The sequence below is a fragment of the Thermobia domestica genome, chromosome 18 (assembly GCF_964235325.1).
Source record: "Thermobia domestica chromosome 18, izTheDome1.hap1.1, whole genome shotgun sequence".
In the NCBI taxonomy this organism is placed as follows: Eukaryota; Metazoa; Arthropoda; class Insecta; order Zygentoma; family Lepismatidae; genus Thermobia; species Thermobia domestica.
Window position 1 is genome coordinate 70,641,856 of NC_137471.1, and position 20,846 is coordinate 70,662,701.

The 20,846-nt window shown below is 35.4% G+C and overlaps 1 protein-coding gene across 1 annotated transcript in view; it reads right to left on the reverse strand.

Moving 5' to 3' along the window:
• Window positions 1-1,608: 1,608 nt before the first annotated feature.
• LOC145676066 (uncharacterized) overlaps window positions 1,609-20,846 on the reverse strand; it is a 57,020-nt gene continuing 37,782 nt past the window's right edge. The window contains exon 8 of the mRNA XM_081746931.1: window positions 1,609-12,146. Within this exon, the coding sequence (XP_081603057.1) occupies window positions 12,085-12,146 (62 nt within the window). The 3' untranslated portion in view covers window positions 1,609-12,084. The remainder of the gene's footprint in view (window positions 12,147-20,846) is intronic.

Genomic DNA, 20,846 nt, shown 5'->3' on the forward strand with positions numbered 1-20,846 from the left:
TCTAAGACACATGATCTACGTAAACAATATAAAGTGTGGGGGTACTGTCTTACCTTGGAAAGCTCTACTGCTGATCCAAGTCAGAATCGTCTGTTGACGAATCTGTATTTCCATTAAACTCTGCTTGAGTTATTGAAAACAGAGTGAAGAACTGTTTTTAATATCCTCTACGTGTCTTTAAGTAATTTCTCCAATTATGAACACTAATTTTGTTACATGCACTATTTAATAGACACCAGTTTCGCAGGGATTAGCCTTTCAAATTTTGGGATGCTACCGTCAGTTTCAATTGTGACCACACCATTTCAATTAAGTACGCAATGATAAGGAGATAATATTAAAATATGCCCATATGATGCCGCCAGTTCGTCTCTCGCGTACCTTTTTCTACTTCCGTTCGTAGGCAGTTGTTTCTCAATAATTTGAAGAAAAACTTGCATTAACGGGACCAGACTAGGAATGATGATATTGTAGATTCCCATAGAATTAGGAATAGTTTATTTCCTCCACGAAGAATTAGGCTACGGATTAATTATACGACTATGGTAAAGGACATTATCCAAAACTATAATGACTACGCTAAGCGTTCTAGTATGGAGTTCTCAAACCAATGCTCGAAAATTTCTGAGTTTACTGTCCCACGATAATCGGCAGGAGCATCAGACATTTTCTTGAGAGTTATAAAGCACTATTCACAAAACCAAATCAGCCACCACAGTGCATAATAACGATCCTTTCTGCTTTTTTGTCTGCAGTTGCATTTGTACAATTGTCTGAGTCGTTGGACTCATATTTCATTTGGAATGTGCTGCTATTACATACCAAGTTTCGTCTAGGCACATGTCACAGTATCCCGCGGAAGGGTAAGCTTTAATTTCTTCCAAATAACGGTATCTTCAAGCAGTAACTTCATGCTTAAATTTACCACTATGTGATTCATTCTATTATGGCTTACAAAATCCAAAAAACTATAAAACTCAAAAAAGGAAAATAACCCTAAGATATTTTATGGACAATACATAAATATGTCACTTTATCGAATATCAATATAGTGCAAGTTGGTGTGTAGGTCGAACTGATCAGTTTGTTCTTTTGCTGTCCTCATATAACAATCTCCAACGAAAGCTTTTAAAGACAAAGGAACAAAGTCATTCAGTTTAGTAATCTGGCACCATTGACTCCTTCGCGAACCCTAGTGAAATTGGCGGTTACTAAGCCACAGGGGATAGAGGAAAGTCTTTCCTCTTCCAGGAAAAATAACAGTTTATCCATGGCCCCAAGAATATGACCACTTGAAACTCTGTTGTAGGTTACTCGGAAAAACTGGATGCCAGATTGTGTGTGTGTTAACGTGATTGATGAATGTGGGTACACTTCTACAAGAAAAATTAAAACAAGAGATTTTTTTAGACTTTTTATTTGTACATATGGTCCCAAAGGAAGAAATGTCACAGCAACCAACATATATAATAATTAAACAACCCCAACTTTCTTCAAATATTCTTATGTACATAACGCTCTCTTAACATGAAATTTAGAGTATAAAATAACATTTTGTATTAAAAAGAAACTTATGCTTTTTATTTGATAATATACCCTACCACTTGATTTTTCTTTTTTTAAAAATAGGAGGGACTCAGATAACGATCAAACGATATAAAAGCTTTAATAAAAGATTGCTGGTTTAAAAAAAACTATACTAGGGGAAAAAAACATTCACAACACACTCCGTATCAATGAAACAATACTTTATATAATATTTTGGTGCACAAATAATAATTCAAAAAAATATTTTGCAAAACCTCCATAAAGCATGTGCAACCCAAACCCATTTCGTATTACGTAAAAATACATTACTACTTTCAAATTCGTACATAATCATAATACACATTTTCATATATATACTTACAATACAATCACAGCGTATTTTTTTTCTGTTTATTTCATTGCATTAACACATAAAACAGGGACTACACATACAACATAAAAAAATCTATCTCATGTATAAACAAGGTAAGCTCCTAGTTCACCGGCCTATGTAATCACACTATTTAATAACATTAAAATTATTTCAAGACATGGAAATAATTAGTAGCATTTCCAAATTCACTGTTCCGCTTTCATCCACTTCAGCAGTAAAGTTTTACTTATACATATTATGAAGGAAGTGGAAAAATAGGTGCAAGAAAAAGAAAACAATTACTTAAATTAATGATATTTTGGTTATTCATATTACCCTGAACTGTCATAATGGATACAACACCCAGAAAGCTCTTACGAAGGTTTGTAAACGAGTATTGATCGGATAATACTTTATTTTTGTTTTCTTTACTATTTTCCATATGTAAAGGGAGAAAAATGTTATATAGGAGTATATAATGTTTGTTTATTATTTCGAAAAGAACTATCTCTTTTCTTGCATTCTTTTCAGAAGTGGAAAAGTTTAAAAAGCTCCAATATATTATGTACCAATCTCAACTGCAGTAACTGAGCAAGAGTAGATGTAGCTTTGTTTTCTACTGTGTTCTTATTTTCTCGCTCGTTCGTTTAAGCTTTCCTGCCGGTAGGAATTACAGTTACTATACCAGTTAGTTTGGGAGGTATCACTCAGTGTAAAACTGGAAGGGTCTGAGTTCAATTCTAATTACCAAAACAATTTCTTCAATTAAAAAACCAAACCTTGGCGTAACAGCCTATTTGTGAGCCTAAGCCTGCTCCAGCGCCATCTGCTAGTGAGCGGCTGAACTATGTCCAGTCGAGCGGCGAGCACGTAGTCAGAGCGCTGCGACGCCATGTCCCTAAAAAGACCTAGTGGCCGTCACGTCTTGTTTTCACGTGACTCTCCAGTTTTGCCTAACAACACTGAGTGGACGCCGAAAATTGGGAAGCACCGGCCGGGAATCGAACGCGGGACCACGCGGACATTAGCCCAACACTAACCACTACAACTACAGTGTTCCCGTATTTGATTAATTAACTATCTTATAGACAACTCCAACTTTTGATTTGTCAATGAAAGTGGCATTCAATAAGAAATGAGACCATATTGAAATTAAAAAGACAAGTTGGAGGAAACCCTATTTATTTAATAGGGTGTCTATCGGTCACGAATGTCACGAAATCAGAAGATGATCATGAAAGTCACGAAAAAGTCACAAAATTTAATTTTTGGGTCACGATTTTTTTTTTCACCTGTACTAATATAAGTACAGACTAGAATATTTTGTTCTATAAGACATCAAAATTCACCACCAAAAAGGTCTATGGTCGGCTTTAGTCGCTACCAAATCGCTAGCAAAGCAGGCTTCTTTCGTATCTATAAAAATTCGGCCTAATTCGCACCCAAATTCCCCCTTGAGAAAGTTAAGAAATTTTATGGTTTAGTACAGAAAAGGTCAAAAGTCAGGATATTTCATTTTGGAATTTTAGTAAACATCCTGTTTAAGGTCTTAATACGGGCTTTTCGGGAGCTATGCCCATTATGACATATTCAGAAGGAGCCGAAATGTGAAGAATCGAAATATCGCATATTTAAGCAATTGAACGAAACCTGTCCTGCCACAAGACAAGTGCAGTCTCGGGTCACAATCTGTACTGTCAATTACTCCTTTTCAATACAGCCTTGCTGTTCATATTATTTTTATTACTTATAATTCCTTGCTTTTCATTGTACCTATTTTACTAGCACCTCAATCCGAACGGAATCAAGTCAGAAGGGCACTAACATCATAGCTTCGTACCCTTAGGTTTACCATCGGCAGCGAATCTGCACAGCTTTGAGAAAGAAACAACAACTTTTAAGAATCAGAGATATGTTAAATAAGATAACTATATTAATATGATCAATGCTGTCCAGTGAACTAGGATCATCCTCACATAAACAACATACTAGTGTCACACACCCACTTTTTTTTTTTTTTTTTTTTTTTTTCATTTTTATAATTCTTAAACACAAGAGGAAAATAAAGCTTCCCACGATAACTATCACTTTCCAAAACTTCATTTTTTTATAGTACATGATTTCGTAATATGATCCATTAAAAAAAAAAAATATCGCATACACTTGATCGTACCTGACGTTGCTATATCCAAGCGCAATATTGCTTATTCCACAACTTTTCTTTTTAATCTTTAAATATCTAATGCAATATTGCTACTGCAACAAACGGAAGACGACAATTAAAAACACCAAAAAAAGAACAGGAACAATATCCACAAAAATATATTCTTTTAAATACATAGTTTATAATTTACTATTTTTTTTTTATATCGTCCATCTTGATGTAGTCTTGGATTTAACCACGCACTAAACACACACACGCACACATACAACACGCACCCAGCCACACACAAAACACACTTTAAAAATAGTGTGCCGCCTTATATTCGATCTAGATGTCATCTTTAGACTTATTATATGCTATCTACACGGCGTGAAACACGTTTAGTTAAATGGTCCTTCCGCACCATATTTTTTTTTTTAATTATTTGTATATACATGCAACTCTCTCATTTACAACGTAAAACAACCTTTACCTATAACCTCTTTTACATAATAAACTTAGTGGATAATTGAATAAAAAGTACTAAATTCTATATCATGTTGAAAACTTGAGTTTAGGTTGTTTCGTTCCTTGCAGGAACTTTTGTCAATGAAATATGGCTTAGTTACATTGATTTCCTTGAGAAATTATTTTGCAGTGAAGTAATCCTAGAAGATTTGAAGGAAACTGGATCATTCGAACAAAACAACTGTAATAAGAAATTTCTTCCCAAAGGATTACTTCTCACACTTAGCATTATTCTTCACTTATAGAGTTCCGCTTATAAAAACTGACTATCAATAATGAGTTTCAAGGACTGACGTTGAGAAAGGCAATATCACTTTCAAACACACACACAAAAGAAAAAGTACTTCTGAATATAACACAGCGACAAAATCACTTGGCGTATCAGCCCATTTTGTGGACCTAAGGCTACTCCAGCGCCATCTGCTAGTGACCGGCTGAACTACGTCCACCCTAGCGGCGAGTATGTGATATTCGCCTCACGACGCTGGGTGGACGCCGAAAACTGGGAAGCACCGGCCGGGAATCGAACCAATGACCATACGGACGTGAGTCCAACGCCCTTAACCACTAGACGATAATCCAGCGACAGTTATAATTGATACTCAGTTTTTAATAAGCGAAACTAAGTGAAGAGCAGTGTTAAGTTCGGAAAGTAATAAGTAATTATAGTAGGAAGTCGAAAAACCGAACTAATTAGGATCAAATGTAGTTCGGATTTTTAAATTGTTCAGATTTTCGAAAATGACCAAGAAAATGGCATTTAGGCTTAAATATACTAGACGATATATTCTTTTATCCATACAGTAGTTATACAGTACATAGAATAATTACAATACCGTACGTAAGACTGAATGTTTCTCAAGAACCTGTTCGTACACTAGATTACACTGTTCTTGTAACTCACACTTAAAACTTAACTTGTATAGGCCGAAGGGAAAATAAAAATATGTATGACAAACAATTACATATGAATGAGCTTTTGTAAAAACCCTGACTTCACACAACGCCGATGTACAACCCTATTGTTTGTTTATCGCTAGCGCTAAGACAAAATGTAAAACGCTTCTAGGGACCGCGTTCGGATTTTTGACGTCCTACTGTTCTAAATCCTTTACGGGGAAAATTGACACTATGCATTTTTTTTTCGCACGATTCAATTTCTTTCAAATTTCCTAGAATTACTTCACTCAAAGGTGATTTTTCAAGGAAATCAATGTAACTACGCAATGTGTTATTGACAAGGATTGCAGCGAGGACTGAAACAATCTAAATTCAAATTTTCAACAGGATGCAGACATTTGTGCTTTCCATTCATTTATGTAATATGTATCCTATAGCGTCCATAGTAAATAAACTTAGTGCATATTAAAAATTATTCACTTATCACAAGGAAAAATACAACTTTCAGATCAACATTGTACTTGAGCACCATAAGAAAAATCTTACATATTTTGCATCTTATAAAAGAACGTACTGGTCAAATTAAATTTATGTATTTAGAAATACCACTGCTGAGAGCGATAAGGGGAAAAAGAGTAAATCTGTCATACATATCTAAGGTGGATAGTAAAACTTAATGATATGCCCATTTTTTTGTTAATCTAGACGTGAGGGGACATGAAATACAGAGAAGCAAAACTAAACGTTTCACATATTGAATGAAAAAAAAAATAGTTTAACGAATTAGTTTTAATGAAGTGGATGATTAATGAAAGTGAATCTTTGTGAAATCAAATTTTCGTGCTCTCACACCGGAAATCGAACCCCCCGGAACCATGTGCACCAAAGGCACATGTGCCAGCCACCAAACCAGCGGAAAGGGTTACGCAGAATTAGGGGCATCTAATGGCATGGGTACACCTAGTAGTTGTCCATGTGTCCGCATACTACTATTTATACACTGTCAATAAATTAAATACCATTCTCAAAGGCTCCTTCCGAAAGACTGTAGTAGCTTCGCAAAGATTCCATAACACTTATCTCAGTATTCTTGAACTGAATAATAAGCTAGAACAAACTGGTATTTGATTTAATGAAAGCATATTCAATATTCATTAAAAAGGTAGTAATCGTCCATGAAAGCACCTCAAAATATCGAACTTTAAACATTTCGGCAAAAGGTATTTGTCTACCACTGCACGGAAACTTGCCATTGAGGGATATAAATCCACAAAGATTAGTTTTCTGAAAGAATCAGTGCTGAAGAAATTTTTTTTTTTTTTGCTGTAACGTTCAGTTGAATAATTCGGGTACTTTCGGGAAATAAGTACTTTCTTAATGAAAATCTAGAATAAAATAGGTTATTCTAAGCAGCAGTTTTATTTACCTGATACTAGAGCTGTTCGATATAGGATATGCAATAATTGGTAGTATTTTGAAATGAAACAAGAACAGGAATATAGAACGCACACAAGAGTCCTTAGCCTTACAAGTTTGTAAAATATTATTCTTCAAGTTTGGATAATATGGAACCTGTCTTCCAATACTGATATTGCCCTCTGAAGTGTTTACGAAATGATGATTACCAACTTTGTCGAAATTCTCTCAAGACAAACTTTAAAAGGATTAGCTTTGCAGCATGAGGCAGGAGAGAATTTTACGTTGCTGGCGCACTGTATTCAGATATATTTATTCAAAAATATTCTGCAATAAAGATTACAGACTGCAAATAAATGTATTATAAATAAATTACCTAAAATATTTTTTCTGTTTTTAGTTAAACAATTCACAGTACGCCATTACGGAGTGGTATTATTTATATATTGATTTTTTTATTCGTGCCGTACGCTTGTTGCAACTATTGAAGGATTAATAAAATTACCGGTTGTATTTTATGATCGTCGGCACTTTTTATTTCAGTTGGCTCATGGGTAGGTAAGTAGGTGTTCCAGCAATCCAATTCTTTCAGTCTACTATATTTAAGTTGGCCCTGAGTTGGATAGCAAAACTTAAGAACTAATTTCGTCATTATGCTACTTTTTCTTCTACATGCGCTTTAGAAGGTCTTCTCTGTAACTTTACACGTCCCTTTTACGCATTAAGACTAATGTAAGTCATGGATTTCATAAAGCGTTGAGTTCCGAACATGTACTTCGCAAGTCTCTTGTATTAAACGCAAGAATGTTATTATTATACCACATTGACTTGATCCCTTGTCTTCCGTTGCAAGCGCTGCTATCGTCTGAAGGAATTCCACTCACTTTCTCTCGCTTAGCAACAGCTGAACCCTTATTGGCTCAACGCAAGGGTGTGTGAGGGTGTGAACTTTAGTTCGCATTTTTGCCACGGCTCAAGACATTTTGGCAGCACAATAATTTATCCTCCTCTGTTGATAAAAATAACGTACTTAATTCATATCGTATTCGGTAGTTCCGACTTCCCTCTTCAGAGATGCATTAAAGGTGTATTTCAACTATTTTACTAGCGTTTAATAATATTAACAAAGTACAAAGATGAGACTTCTACCAGCAGCCTCTTGCCTCGTTTTCGAAAGAATCTTATTTTTAAACCTAAAAATTGAGGCTGTACAATAGCCAACAACATTTATTACGATTAAACTGATACAAAAGGATACCCTAACCAAGCGTTTCATGATGACACTATAACAAGCACATGGCACGATTAATGAGATAACCCAAAATTATAAATAATGTTTAAACTGTTTTTGTTTAATTATAATAAGACATACATACATCAATCGACAGATGCCACTCAGATCAAATAAAATAAGATGCTATCTGAAAGCAAGACTCCGCACTGCCTTGTGACTATGAGGGAGTCTTACTCTTCTAAAATGAACAAGCACCTTACTATTAACCTTTTATTTCTGTTACACGATCAACTAAAATACCCACAAATGGTAGTAATAAAACTTACATAATGATTATACGCAAATTTTAGCTCTTGAACTATTTATTCTTCACCTTGGGAAAAATACTACATTAAAAAATCATTTTTCTTTTCTTTTTCCTAGAATGTTCAGCTTAAATTATGATCAAATTCATTCCTAAGCAGACTTCTACATTGTTTCCCTAAAAGATCAAGAACTAATGCCTTCCTTCAATTACTCCCTATCTACCTACCACAGTGTATTCAACATGCATGGAACCTATTTCGATAATAAGGACTACGCATTTGGACGTAAATTTTACATTTATTTTACGTGGCAAATACAAAATATGTAAGGCGAATCTCGGACTTCAAGATTACAAAACATTACCCCCTCTGCCCTTTCAACCGCTTCTACCGTTTCACTTCTGAAATGGAACCAAACCTCTGATTATTTCTCATTCGCTTCTTATTTTTGAGAAAGAATACATTGTAAAATTCGTTCTGACGAAAATGGTTCCCTTTTGTTGTAACAGACAGAATATTTTAATCAAGTTTCCATCAAAACACGCATATTATGTTCCAACCCTAGTATGCATTCAAACGGCACTGACGACATTTATCGTCTGGTACAACACTTAGAGAGCACTTAATCTTTCACCTCATTTGATGCTCAGTAAAGACCCTTTGCAACAATAGTATTCAAACTGGCCATTGCACTGCCCCGTTGCCCTGCTGAAAAGTGCAAAAGGTCTTGCACTTACTAGCTATTTCTACAATGACACCAAACTTTCAGAAACTAGTGCCAAACCAAGCAAGTGCACACACATAATATATAGCACGGTAAATTAATGACCTGATTAATTTAGTATCATGGTATTTTGTTATATTTTTAATAGTAACAATGCCATTAAGGGTACGTTATTCGACATAAAGGCTAGGGGAGTTGCCGAAGTTACATTATGACAAAAAAAGGATCGGAAAAAAGTTACGTAAAGGCATTAATTTTGAATTACTCTCACTGACAAAAAAACACGAGAGATCTAACATTTTCAGTCAAAAGCCCACATCTACCGCGGATTCCAGTATGGAATTTCAGAAACACAATATTCTTACTTAACAGTAACCTTCCTGCATAATCATTTATACACATAGACCAACATTAATTCCCTTCTCTCTTGGAATCTTCCGTTGTACTTTCAACTATTCATAATTCTGTACGCATTAACTAATATCTATGAGCTAAGATATTAGCTATAGTGTGAGAATTGTAGCAGGAACCAGTCCCCAGAGAAGGAAAAGTATGGTCCAATTATGAAGAATTCAGTTAGTGAATAAATCTGGCGCTAAGCCTAGAACAGCACTCCGAGCTTAGAGCCGAAGATTGGCGATTTTAGTTGAATTTCATATAATTGCGATGCTTTTAATTACAAATATCCATATGAAGTCCACTGTGTTAACTAAAATAGTTATGCACAAGGATATTCGCTCAGGATTAAAATGATGGATAATTCACTCATTTGATGTTTAGTTCTACTCACAAACTGTAAAATATTTGTTCCCTGAGTGAGAGGAAGTTAACTGAATGCTTAAGTATAAACTTACTGAGGTTCTTGAATAAGCACTCTTCCTCCACTTAAAATTCAATAACTACCACATTAGTTGTGTGTTACATATGTAATTTTATGTTAACCATCAAAAAGCATAATAATAGATTGTACCGCTTGATAAAAGCGACAGTATTCTTACGAGTCTCCACGATTCTACCATGCAGTTTTTACCATGGCATTCGATGCACTTGTATACATCGGTACTTCTTTAGATTTGATTGAAGAGTAATTTGTTCGATTCTGTTCGTTCAATTGAAAAAACTCGAAACATAGATCTCCCTATCCTGAACCTCAAAATAATTATTATACTTTATTGTCCGTAACCTCACAACCTTACAATACTATCTGCAATGCTCTCGCAAAATTTCACTAAACATTGTACTTGAAATAATGATTGTCTTTTCCAATGGGGAAAAATGAGATCTACGCATAGAGTTGAATAGTTTTTGCCATTAGAGAACGTATTGCACTCGAACTATTTCTCACATTATATGCATACGATGGGAAATGTATACATATGTATGACCAAATTTTACTCTTTTTCTCCTAAAACTTCTATGTTTGCCTTGTTTTGTATTTCATCTACATACATTGCTAAGCCATTCGAAACCTTAATATAAAGCCAATATAATTACTTTGGACTTAAGCCTCTGCTATATTTTAAGTAAATACCCTTATTGAAGAATGTAGAGCCATTTCGACAGTAAATATCAAAGCTATATATTTTTTCATATAATAAAAAAAAAACCATCACCAAACTAACATTATTTATCTACAATAGCATAGTCCCAACTCAAGAATGACTACAGATTTGGCATCATTTATGGCATATGAGGACTGCAACTATTTCTTTTTTTAGACGAAAAAGTATTAAAAAGCGCAACTAATCAAAATAATGTTTTTTAAAAAAAACTGTCATGCACAGTTACAAATCGTTATTACTTCAGTAATTTCTTTTCCGGTCATGTAAATACACATATTATCTTCCTACCAACCGTAATACTGTTAATCATCTCGTTTTAATTCATTGACTAACATCTGGAAGAAATTACTATTTAATAACTGGGTGAGTTTCCCGTTGTCATGGAGATACGAACTACTTACAAAAAAAAAAAAAAAAAAAAAGTCTCACATTCTGGAAGCATAATTATCTGAAGGAATGCATTGTTGGAATTGGGACTGCTACATATATGTATGTATATGCATTCTTTTCGTATGCACATGTATTTACAACATATGCGAGCCGTTTTAAATTACGTAATAACAAAATATAATAATCGTGTTATATATTTATCCTCCTATTGCTTCAGAAAATACTAGTAAAAATATATTACTTTTCTTAAGTCAGTCCTGAACTTAGGTTAAGATAATTCCAGTACAGTCAGTCGGCAAAAAAAATGAAGTAGACAGGCACACTGCTGTTGTAGCACACGCCTCAACAATTAAATAATATTCTGATTACATGACATTAACAACTGATGTTTCTTTTCGAGAAAAACTTCAAATGGATTTATTTTGAACATGGTATTACGCTTAACTAATTGTTATCATGTAATTTTATATATACATCTCTATCGTATGTTTTCATAATAATAATCAGCTATCTCTTTCTCGACAATCCACTATTTTCTTTTTCCCCCTCCTTCACTGGTAGCTGAATAGCATATTATGGCTGACATCACATTAAATAAATTTCGTTGCTGCCCTCAAACTTTCATTTTTTTTTTCTGATCGTATTTTTATACTTGTGTATCATTATGTATATAGATATAAAAACACATTGAATAAATTAAAAATATCTGGGAACTTCAATGCAACCATGGGCAAGCGAGATATACATATATATAAATATATAAACCACTCACCCCGAAACAATCTAAGTGAAATTCAAGGGCCACACTTAGGAGATTATATATATATATATATATAGAAATTTGGCCATTACGTATACTAAACACGCACTTTAGAGAAACCAATTTCCAACAGAGTGACTTCATTGATCAAAATCCCAAAATGTTGGCCCTTACTGCTATCACATAGAATGTTTTATGAATAATTTTTTGCTGCAGGGATGTTCACTGTTCCCTTCGGACTTTCTTCTTGCTCTTCTTCTGTGGTTTGGCCTCCTTCCAGACGTCTGCAAGAAAAACATAGGAAATTAGAATTAAACAGCACAAACTTATAGCGAAGCTCTATTAAAATCACCGATAGCAGTAACAGAAGGTACTCCGTTTATTCTTAATTCACAATCCCCCCCCCCCCAAAAAAAAAACTACTCTTTTGCAGTACTGCTTACTCCCTCTTGCTTTATTGAGCTCAGCCTTAAAGGTAAGCCATTAATACAATTTACTGTTTATATAAAAATATGCTACATCTGCAGACAACAACGAATTTATGTAGTACTACTGTTCACATGTGGAAAATTTTGATTCCTATAGAATCTTTGCACTATCAAACTCTCGGCTTTCCTTGAAGCCTTGTTTGTTTTTTAAAAGTAGAAAATAAGAAGGAATAAAAACTTATTGATTACTAGAAGGGTTACTGAGAACGTCAGCGATTCCAATCATGAAAGCACCAATGCCTCACACACACTACTCGTAAAAGAAATGTCAATATAATGATCAGATATATGAATTTTTAAACAAACACACATATAAGGAAAACAGTAAAGAAAAAGAAAAATTAAATGAAATCTAAGGTTTACGTCCCATGGTTATGCCGGGTAGGCTAAAGGGGACGGTGAAGATAAGAAATGAACATGGTGGAATGAAGTCATAAGAAACGGGAGAACCCCGAAAAAACACACGCACATGGTGTTTGTTCACCACAAAGTTCACTTGGCGCGAGCTGGGATCGAACCAAAGAAGAAAAAGAGCTCGAACATATGTGTAAAGAAATTAAACAAAGGTCATAGAAAAACTAAGAAAAATAAATAAAAAAAAGTGAGAAAAATAAAGAGTAAAAAGAGAGGAACTCACGAGAGAGTTGCATAGACCTTAAAACACGTGGTTCTGGTAATAAGTGTCAATTACCAACTTTTGCTACTGATATTACAGTGCCAGTATTATAGAGGCGCTCTGCGTAATGAACAACAAAAGTTACGTGAGCAATGCTCGGAAATTACATTTGAGATGTTCGTGTAGTAATACTGAACTGCTCTATAGCAGCCAGTTCTCGTACCTGTAAGTTGTTTGTGAAAGTCGTTCCCTTCCTTTAGAAAATATAGGTTCAAAATAAATAGATGATTATTTTGACTAATCACAATGCATTTTAAGGAAACAACGCTTTGAGTTACTATTCGGGACGCTTTTATATGTATTTATTTCAACATCTATTTAAACAATATTTGTTCTTCTAGCTTTAAAAGTTTTAAGAGATTTCAAAATCCAATCTGAAAATTACAAAGCACTCCAACTGTCAGCTGAAATAAGTCTTGTATTTGTGATTGTGTTTCTTTAAAATGTTCTGGAATTTACATATACATACATACATACATACATACATATTATATTAGTCACCCTTGTGCAGAAGAGATGAATCGTAAAGCCTGTACAGATGGCGCAGCAGTCGAGTCACGTGCACAACTGTGCGCGCACTGCCTCTAACGGAACCATAAGGCACCTTCAGTCAGTGAGACAAGTGTGTTGCAAGTGTACAGTGTCCGTCAAAATGGGTAAAAGTAACGATATAACAGAGTGGCAAAAAGGGGCAATCGTGTTTGGCCGTGCTCATGGCCATATGGTGAGGGAAGTTGATGCATTTGTTCGTGTTTCGCAGCGAACTGTTCAACGCGTGTACAAGCAGTGGTGTCATACACGTGGCCACGAAACACGGCGTCAGAATTGTGGTCGGAAGAAGATCATGACTGAAAGAGACCGGAGACGCGTTTCTCGGCTTGTGAATGAAAATCGGTTCCAAACCCGACAGGAATTGCTGCAGACAGTGAATGCAGGTCCATCCCAACCTGTTAGCGAAAGAACATTACGACGGGAACTGCATGCATTGAACATTTTACAACGAGATACTTTGTATCGTTTAATAATTATCTGTATCTTGGGCAGAAAGTGCTTCTATACAAGCACTATACTTGATATAATGCTAATTAAAAAATAACAAAAGAAGAATGTTTTTAATATATGTAAGAAATATACATTATTGTATAATTGGTTGCTATGTAGTTGTTTATAGATACCTAATCAACATGTATGTTTGCACGACAGTTTGTGTGAAAATACTTTAAAAGAGAATCAACTAATAAATTATTTAATACTCATCATCGACTTGTAATTTCGATAGAAAAGGTGAGAATACTAGTGGATATAATTACTGAAGATATTTTAATGTGTAAACAATTACTGCCACTAAAGATTTACTTATATTATTAGCCGAACCAGGTTGACGACTACCTTTGGTGAGTCGTTGTAAAATTTTTGGTGCCGGAACCCGGGAACTTTGTAAATTCATATCCTGAAGTACAAAGTAAGGGGTGAATTTACTTCAGTAATAAGGTTCATGACTACGAACTTAACTATACTTAGAAGTGGTAGAATAATCACAAGAAAAATTATGATCGGTGAGGCAATGGAGAAAGAAACTGGTGACAGTGGTAACGACGAACAAAATACAGCTCCTGTTGTACCTGAAGTGTTGACATTTGAAGACAAAATCTTAATGGCTTTACAGCGACAAGAACAAAATTTGGCTCAGATGTCCAACGAATTAAAGCAGACGATGCAGCAGAAATCCGAGGAATCCAGCAAACAGTATGAGGAATTAAGTAGACAATTGGAGCAGAAATCCGAGGAATCCAGTAGACAGTATGAGGAATTAAATAGACGATTGGAGCAGAAATCCGAGGAATCCAGTAAACAGTATGAGGAATTAAGTAGACGATTGGAGCAGACATCTGAAGAGACAAAACACTCTGTTATCCAGGCGGTGAGAGACATCACATCACAGTTCGATGAAAAGCTAAGAAGAGTATCTGAAGATTGCCAGGATAATTACAACCATGTAATTCAAGAAGTCAACTGTGTAAAAAAGGATTTGGAAGTAATAGAATCTTCTGTACGGCAACAAAAGATTCAGGTCACGGATAATTCTAACCAAATACGTGCGAATACTCAGTTGATATCTACCTTACAAGAGGAAATCAGAACGCTACAGATTAAGGACAACGCATACCACAACAACATGGTTAATGATCATTTGGAGTTCCCTTGTTCACAAGAGATGACCTCGCATTCACCCGTAGCAGATCAACGTGGACCTCACATTATCTCATCTTCTAAGTAATCCATCCGATGAGGACATTATTTTGGAAGGAATTCATCCAAGGAATACAGATGGGCGGAAAAGAGATGGTGGAACTACACATCACGCAGTAGGTAGGAATTGTCACTCAACACGAACACGGAATGGTGGAAGAAAGGTAAAGTTAAGTGTAAAGATGAGTGAAATACGTGCTATGAGTAAGTTCAGTGGTAAATGTAACGAAAATGCTACTTCTTTCCTAGAAAAATTTCAGGATGAGTACAATATAATGTGTATAGATAAATCGCAATATATGAAACTAATCCCTCATTTATTACTCCCACCATGTTCTTTATGGTTTAAAGCAGTACGAGATCACGTCAATACATATGAGGAATTCAAAGCAGCGCTGATTGCAAATTACGAAAATGACTTTTTGCTTGCAAACAGAGATGCCACGATTAGAAACCAACCTTTCAATCCTCGTTTGCACAAATCTGTTGTTGATTTTGTTGTAAATACATATAACGAACTAAAAGTCGTAAATCCACTGCAATCGGAATCTAGGGTGATTGCATCAATTCGAAATTTGCTACCGTTTAAACTACAACAGATCCTGTTTTCTACACAGTGTATGAGTTTTAATCACCTATTAATGCTTGTCCAATGTTATGAAACTCAATACCATGCTCTGAATCATCAAGCGGGAGTAGGTAAAATTAAAAACAATTCAGATCACCTTGTACCTGTTCGTAATCTAAATATCCGTAATGTGAACAATACCGAACACAACCTAAATCGAGTGAATTTAAGCAATCGAAACGAGCAAAATAGGCAAAGATATGTTGGGAATCAACCTAACCTAACCAATCGTGACAACAATTATGTCAGATCACTTAATCGAAGTAGACTTAAAAACAGTCAAAATACATGGCGAAATTCTAGGAATGTTATAAATCCTATGGATAGACATAACCGTAGTGCAAGAGATGGCACTTCGTATCAAAATCAAAGTCATGACGCAATACATGTACAAAATAATGTGGAACATAATAACGATTGTGCAGTACAATGTACTTTATTAGAATCATATGCAAGTACGAATTTAAGCTGACTACAGTTGATGAAGTAAGGGTTAAACCCATATCAGCTATAGATTCTCATGAACATTTATCTTATTTTTATTCAATTTAATTTTCTTTAATTCTCATTAACCAATGATAATTTTCAAATGATTTTAATTCTCTCTTGTTAATGTGAAGAATTATAATTCGATTCATAATTGATTAAAAGCAAAGGTTATTTATATTATATGGATTTGTGTTGAAAATTTGTTGTCAAAGATTATGTTAAGTATAAGGTTCATTCTATTAAGCTAATTATTCGACGACTGTCTTTATGCGCTACCTTATATATTACTCGAATAAGATTCTTCTGTATTCTGACGCCTTATTGATACAATGTATATTTTAAAATGTCATCTAACGTAGTTATTATATAATGCGCCCTGGAAAGATCAAACATTTTTTTTCCTTAACATCACCGTTTTAATAATGATTGAAACTGTTAATCATTGTGATTTATGTTTTAAAAAGTAATTTGCCTCTTACGATTTTGACTTCGCACCCTTCATTAATTATATTATTAAGCGACGACGTTTTTGTAATAAAAGATAAATATTAATGGAATGAAAGATTATAAATGTATCTATATATATGAAATTTAATGAAGATACATACGAGGGGCGATCAAAATGTAAAGGACATAAGTAATGTAATATCATTATTATAAACGGACCAGTGGTTCTTAAATATAAAAGCCAAGCTCCCTTGTAATTTGGAGTCTGGCACCTCGAAAGGGGCCATTGCTCACACAGGCACATAAAGCTGCGCGTCTTCAATGGGCCGGAAATCACCAAACGTGGACAGTAGCTGACTGGCGGAAGGTAATGTGGTCTGACGAATCACGTTTTTGCTTGTATTCCAATGACGCACGTCGTCGAGTGCACCGAAGGCCACATGAAACCTTTCATTTTGAATGTGTGCAAGGGCATGTGGAGATGGGTCTGTGATGTTTTGGGGGTGTTTTTCTTATCATGAATTGGACCCATTTACTGAGGTCACCACTACAATGAACCAGCATGTGTATTTGAACATTCTGGATGAGCAAGTGTTGCCTTTCAGTCAACATCTTCATGATGAGTATGCTGTGGAGACTCCTATTTTTCAAGACAACAACAGCAACGTTCATAGGGCTGGAACAATTTGTGCGTGGTATGATGAACACTCCCGAACCCTCTTCCATCTAGATTGGCCTACGAAGTCATCAGACTTGACCCCATCGAGAATCTGTGGGACATGTTGGAACAGCGGGTAAAACGCCGAAATCGGCATCCACGCAGTTTGGCGGATTTGCGCGATCAAATCCTGAACGAGTGGCTTCAACTGGATGTGACATACCTACAAAACCTTGTAGACTCGCTTCCAAACCGAATCCAGGCGGTTATCAAAGCCAGAGGTGATGTTACACGCTATTAATTACTGCTGTTCACGAATTCTTGAGGGGTGACTAATTTTTTGTCAGGTGAGTGTGTATATATATATATATATATATATATATATATATATATATATATATATAAAATCTAAGATTAGCTTTAAACTCTTGGACCTCAAATAACCATGAACTGTTACTCCCATGCCAATTCTTTGGGACTAAATATATATATTGCATTCATATCATTCATATTTTTCTATCGGACTTCATGCTATTGGTCACATTTACTGTAACTGCTTTTGTTGTTTCGCGAAAAAAAAAATCTTTAGAAGAGTGAGGGCAGGGAAATTGAGGTTTTCCTTAAAAAGAAAAGCCATGCTACACAATCGATTTTCGAAGTTGTATATGCAAGTTTTTCAAAGCAAATTCTGTTTCTAAGAATCTGGTATGTCTATCACATTTAAGAAGCGTCCCTGCTTTTACGGGGTGTGGAAGAAAGCGGAGGAAAATGAGGGATGAAAAAGCGCATAATGAGAACGCAGGAGAATCTTATCAAGTGTGTTGCAGATGTATTTGTTACCGCAAGCTAGGACCAAAAGAATATATTTTACCTTATGTCCGCTCTCCCCTCCTGCTCTTGGCGCTGCTTTATCATTTTATAGTGAAAGTTGTTTTGTTAAGAAGCAAAATGGTACCTCGTTGTCGCAGTTTTCGCTGTGCCCTAACATTTTCTCATATCATATATATCATATATATATGATATATATGATATGATCCTCATATCATATATATCGTGATTTTTGGTTTAAGAAATCATTGATTTTTATACCTCGAGTATTGAAGTGTCTAGTGAAAGTATGGCATGTCGTGGTATCTACGTTCAGATGAAATTCGAAATGAGTTCGAGGTGTTGATGAGCACGGACTATTATTGAGATAAAACAGTCTGATAGTTAACTCATCTGAGCATGAGTCTATTGAATTTGCTGGGTAGGTCCAGGTACGCCCCAACGTCACTTGTAAATAAGCGAAATTGACTTAAAAGTAAAAAGCACTCCAACTGTCAGGTGAAAAGTCTACCAATAAACTACTGACTTATTTACATCTACCTAGATTTAAGGTTTGTTAATTCCCCTTTTTGTAGAGTATTCTCGGAGTATCCGCCTTTTTCTGGGCACGCGGGCCTGAAAGACATAAAAGCTAACAGCTGGAAAGGTTTCAATAAAAGTCTTAAGGCGCTTTATGTCACCGTTTCATATATACTTTGCTGGAGGTAAATCCTATATTTTCTTCACAATACTGAAATTTTCAATTTTCCGACCCCCTGAAGCGATGCATAAGTCAATGAGCACAAGTTATATCTATTATGAATAACTCTTCCGCTCTGGGGGTCGAGGTGGCTCAATGGTAGAGCTCTCACCTCTGGTGAGTGTGGTCCCTCCCTAATTCAGCCCCAGTTAACGCCAAGTGGTGTACCTGAGTTTTCTCTGAGTTCTTCCGTTTCCTCCTACTTTCTTCATTCCACTATTATCATCCATCTCATTATCATAGTCTCCCTTAGACTTGGTGCATAACTGTGTGACCTGATTTATCTAAATCAATAAGGGAAAGAGATACAAACATTTGAAAATAACTATAAAACTGCATTTTTTCGAAAAATCAACTGGACACCAAGCATTTTACATAGCGAAAAAATGGACTGGGCCCCAAAAGGTTAACACGTACTATTTGGGGTTGTGGTGACTCAGTGGTAGAGCGATCACCTCTGGTACGTGGAATTTCTAGTTTGATACCGGTTCCCGCCAAGTGAGCTTCATAATGAAAAAACAACGTGTACATGGATTTCCTCGGGGTTCAGTTTTCTCAACTTTCTTCATTCCACCATTTCCTTCATTCATATCATTACATGGTGTGTGAGTGCCTAGAGCATTCTCGGTCTTTTGACTGGTAAGGAACTGGGAGCGTGTCTGTGATGCGATGGTGGATCGAATGAGTGTCATTTGGAGCCGTGAGAAAAATTTACATTACAATGTAATAGAACAACTACATAAAATAATATCCCAAATTGAGACATGAAAACTCGGGAATCTCGAAGCCACTTTGTGATTCGGTTACTATAGCGTGCAACTTTCGGTCCGGGTGTACGCGGCGGCGGGACAACTGACCAGGGCCCACACTAAGTGCTCCGAGTGAATCCTGGGCCTCATGCCGATACTCACAGTCCGTTTCTGATGTGCAGGATGAACCGAGATCAATGAATAATACAGCTACATTAACAAATACAGCCATAATCAATTAAAAAGAAATATATCAGTGAACGTGCTTTAACGACATGACACTTAAGTGTATTATAGAAAAATGTAGTGTTTAGTGAAAGTGGTGTGTGTGTATATAGTGATTATTAACCGCACAGGGGAAACTGACACAGGAGAGGAACACACACACAAGTGAAAATCATTTAGGTGAGAACCAAGAATAGGTAAGAGAATCAACAGTAAGGAGACCTCGAAATTATCTAACTGGACATCAAAGCATAAGAGGAAAAAAAACTTAATGTTATTTTACTGAACACTTTAAAATCAATAAGACGTAAATAGAAAATGTAGGTTTTGGAGAAATATAAACAACTGTTAATATACATGATAATTTAGGTAGTAGCTACATAATCTAGATAAAATCTGTTAAACTCAAACAGGAATCTTATCTTGTGTTAGAGAAGTAGTTGAATTTTAAATCAGTTTCAGTATGTGCTTTTTTTTAAATTTTGCCCAAGAAACGGAGTTTGTTATAGTTTTAGACCATCTGAATAAGGGAATTACAATTGTTAAGAATTTCATCCCAATTTTACTCTAGTAAGGACAATTAATATAATTGATAAGACTATATAAACTGTGTTGCACTTTTTCTACAAAGCCCAGTTCGTTACACTTTCGAGAAGTAAGGTTTTTTTTCAGTTCTGTGTCAGCGCCACTAGCAGATCCAGAAAGGTCGTTTAGAGCGGGTGGATAGCCTCCTCAACAATGAACGTAGGCTCGAAATACAGAGTTTACAGCAAAACAAAATCGAACAATATTTTATACATATACAAA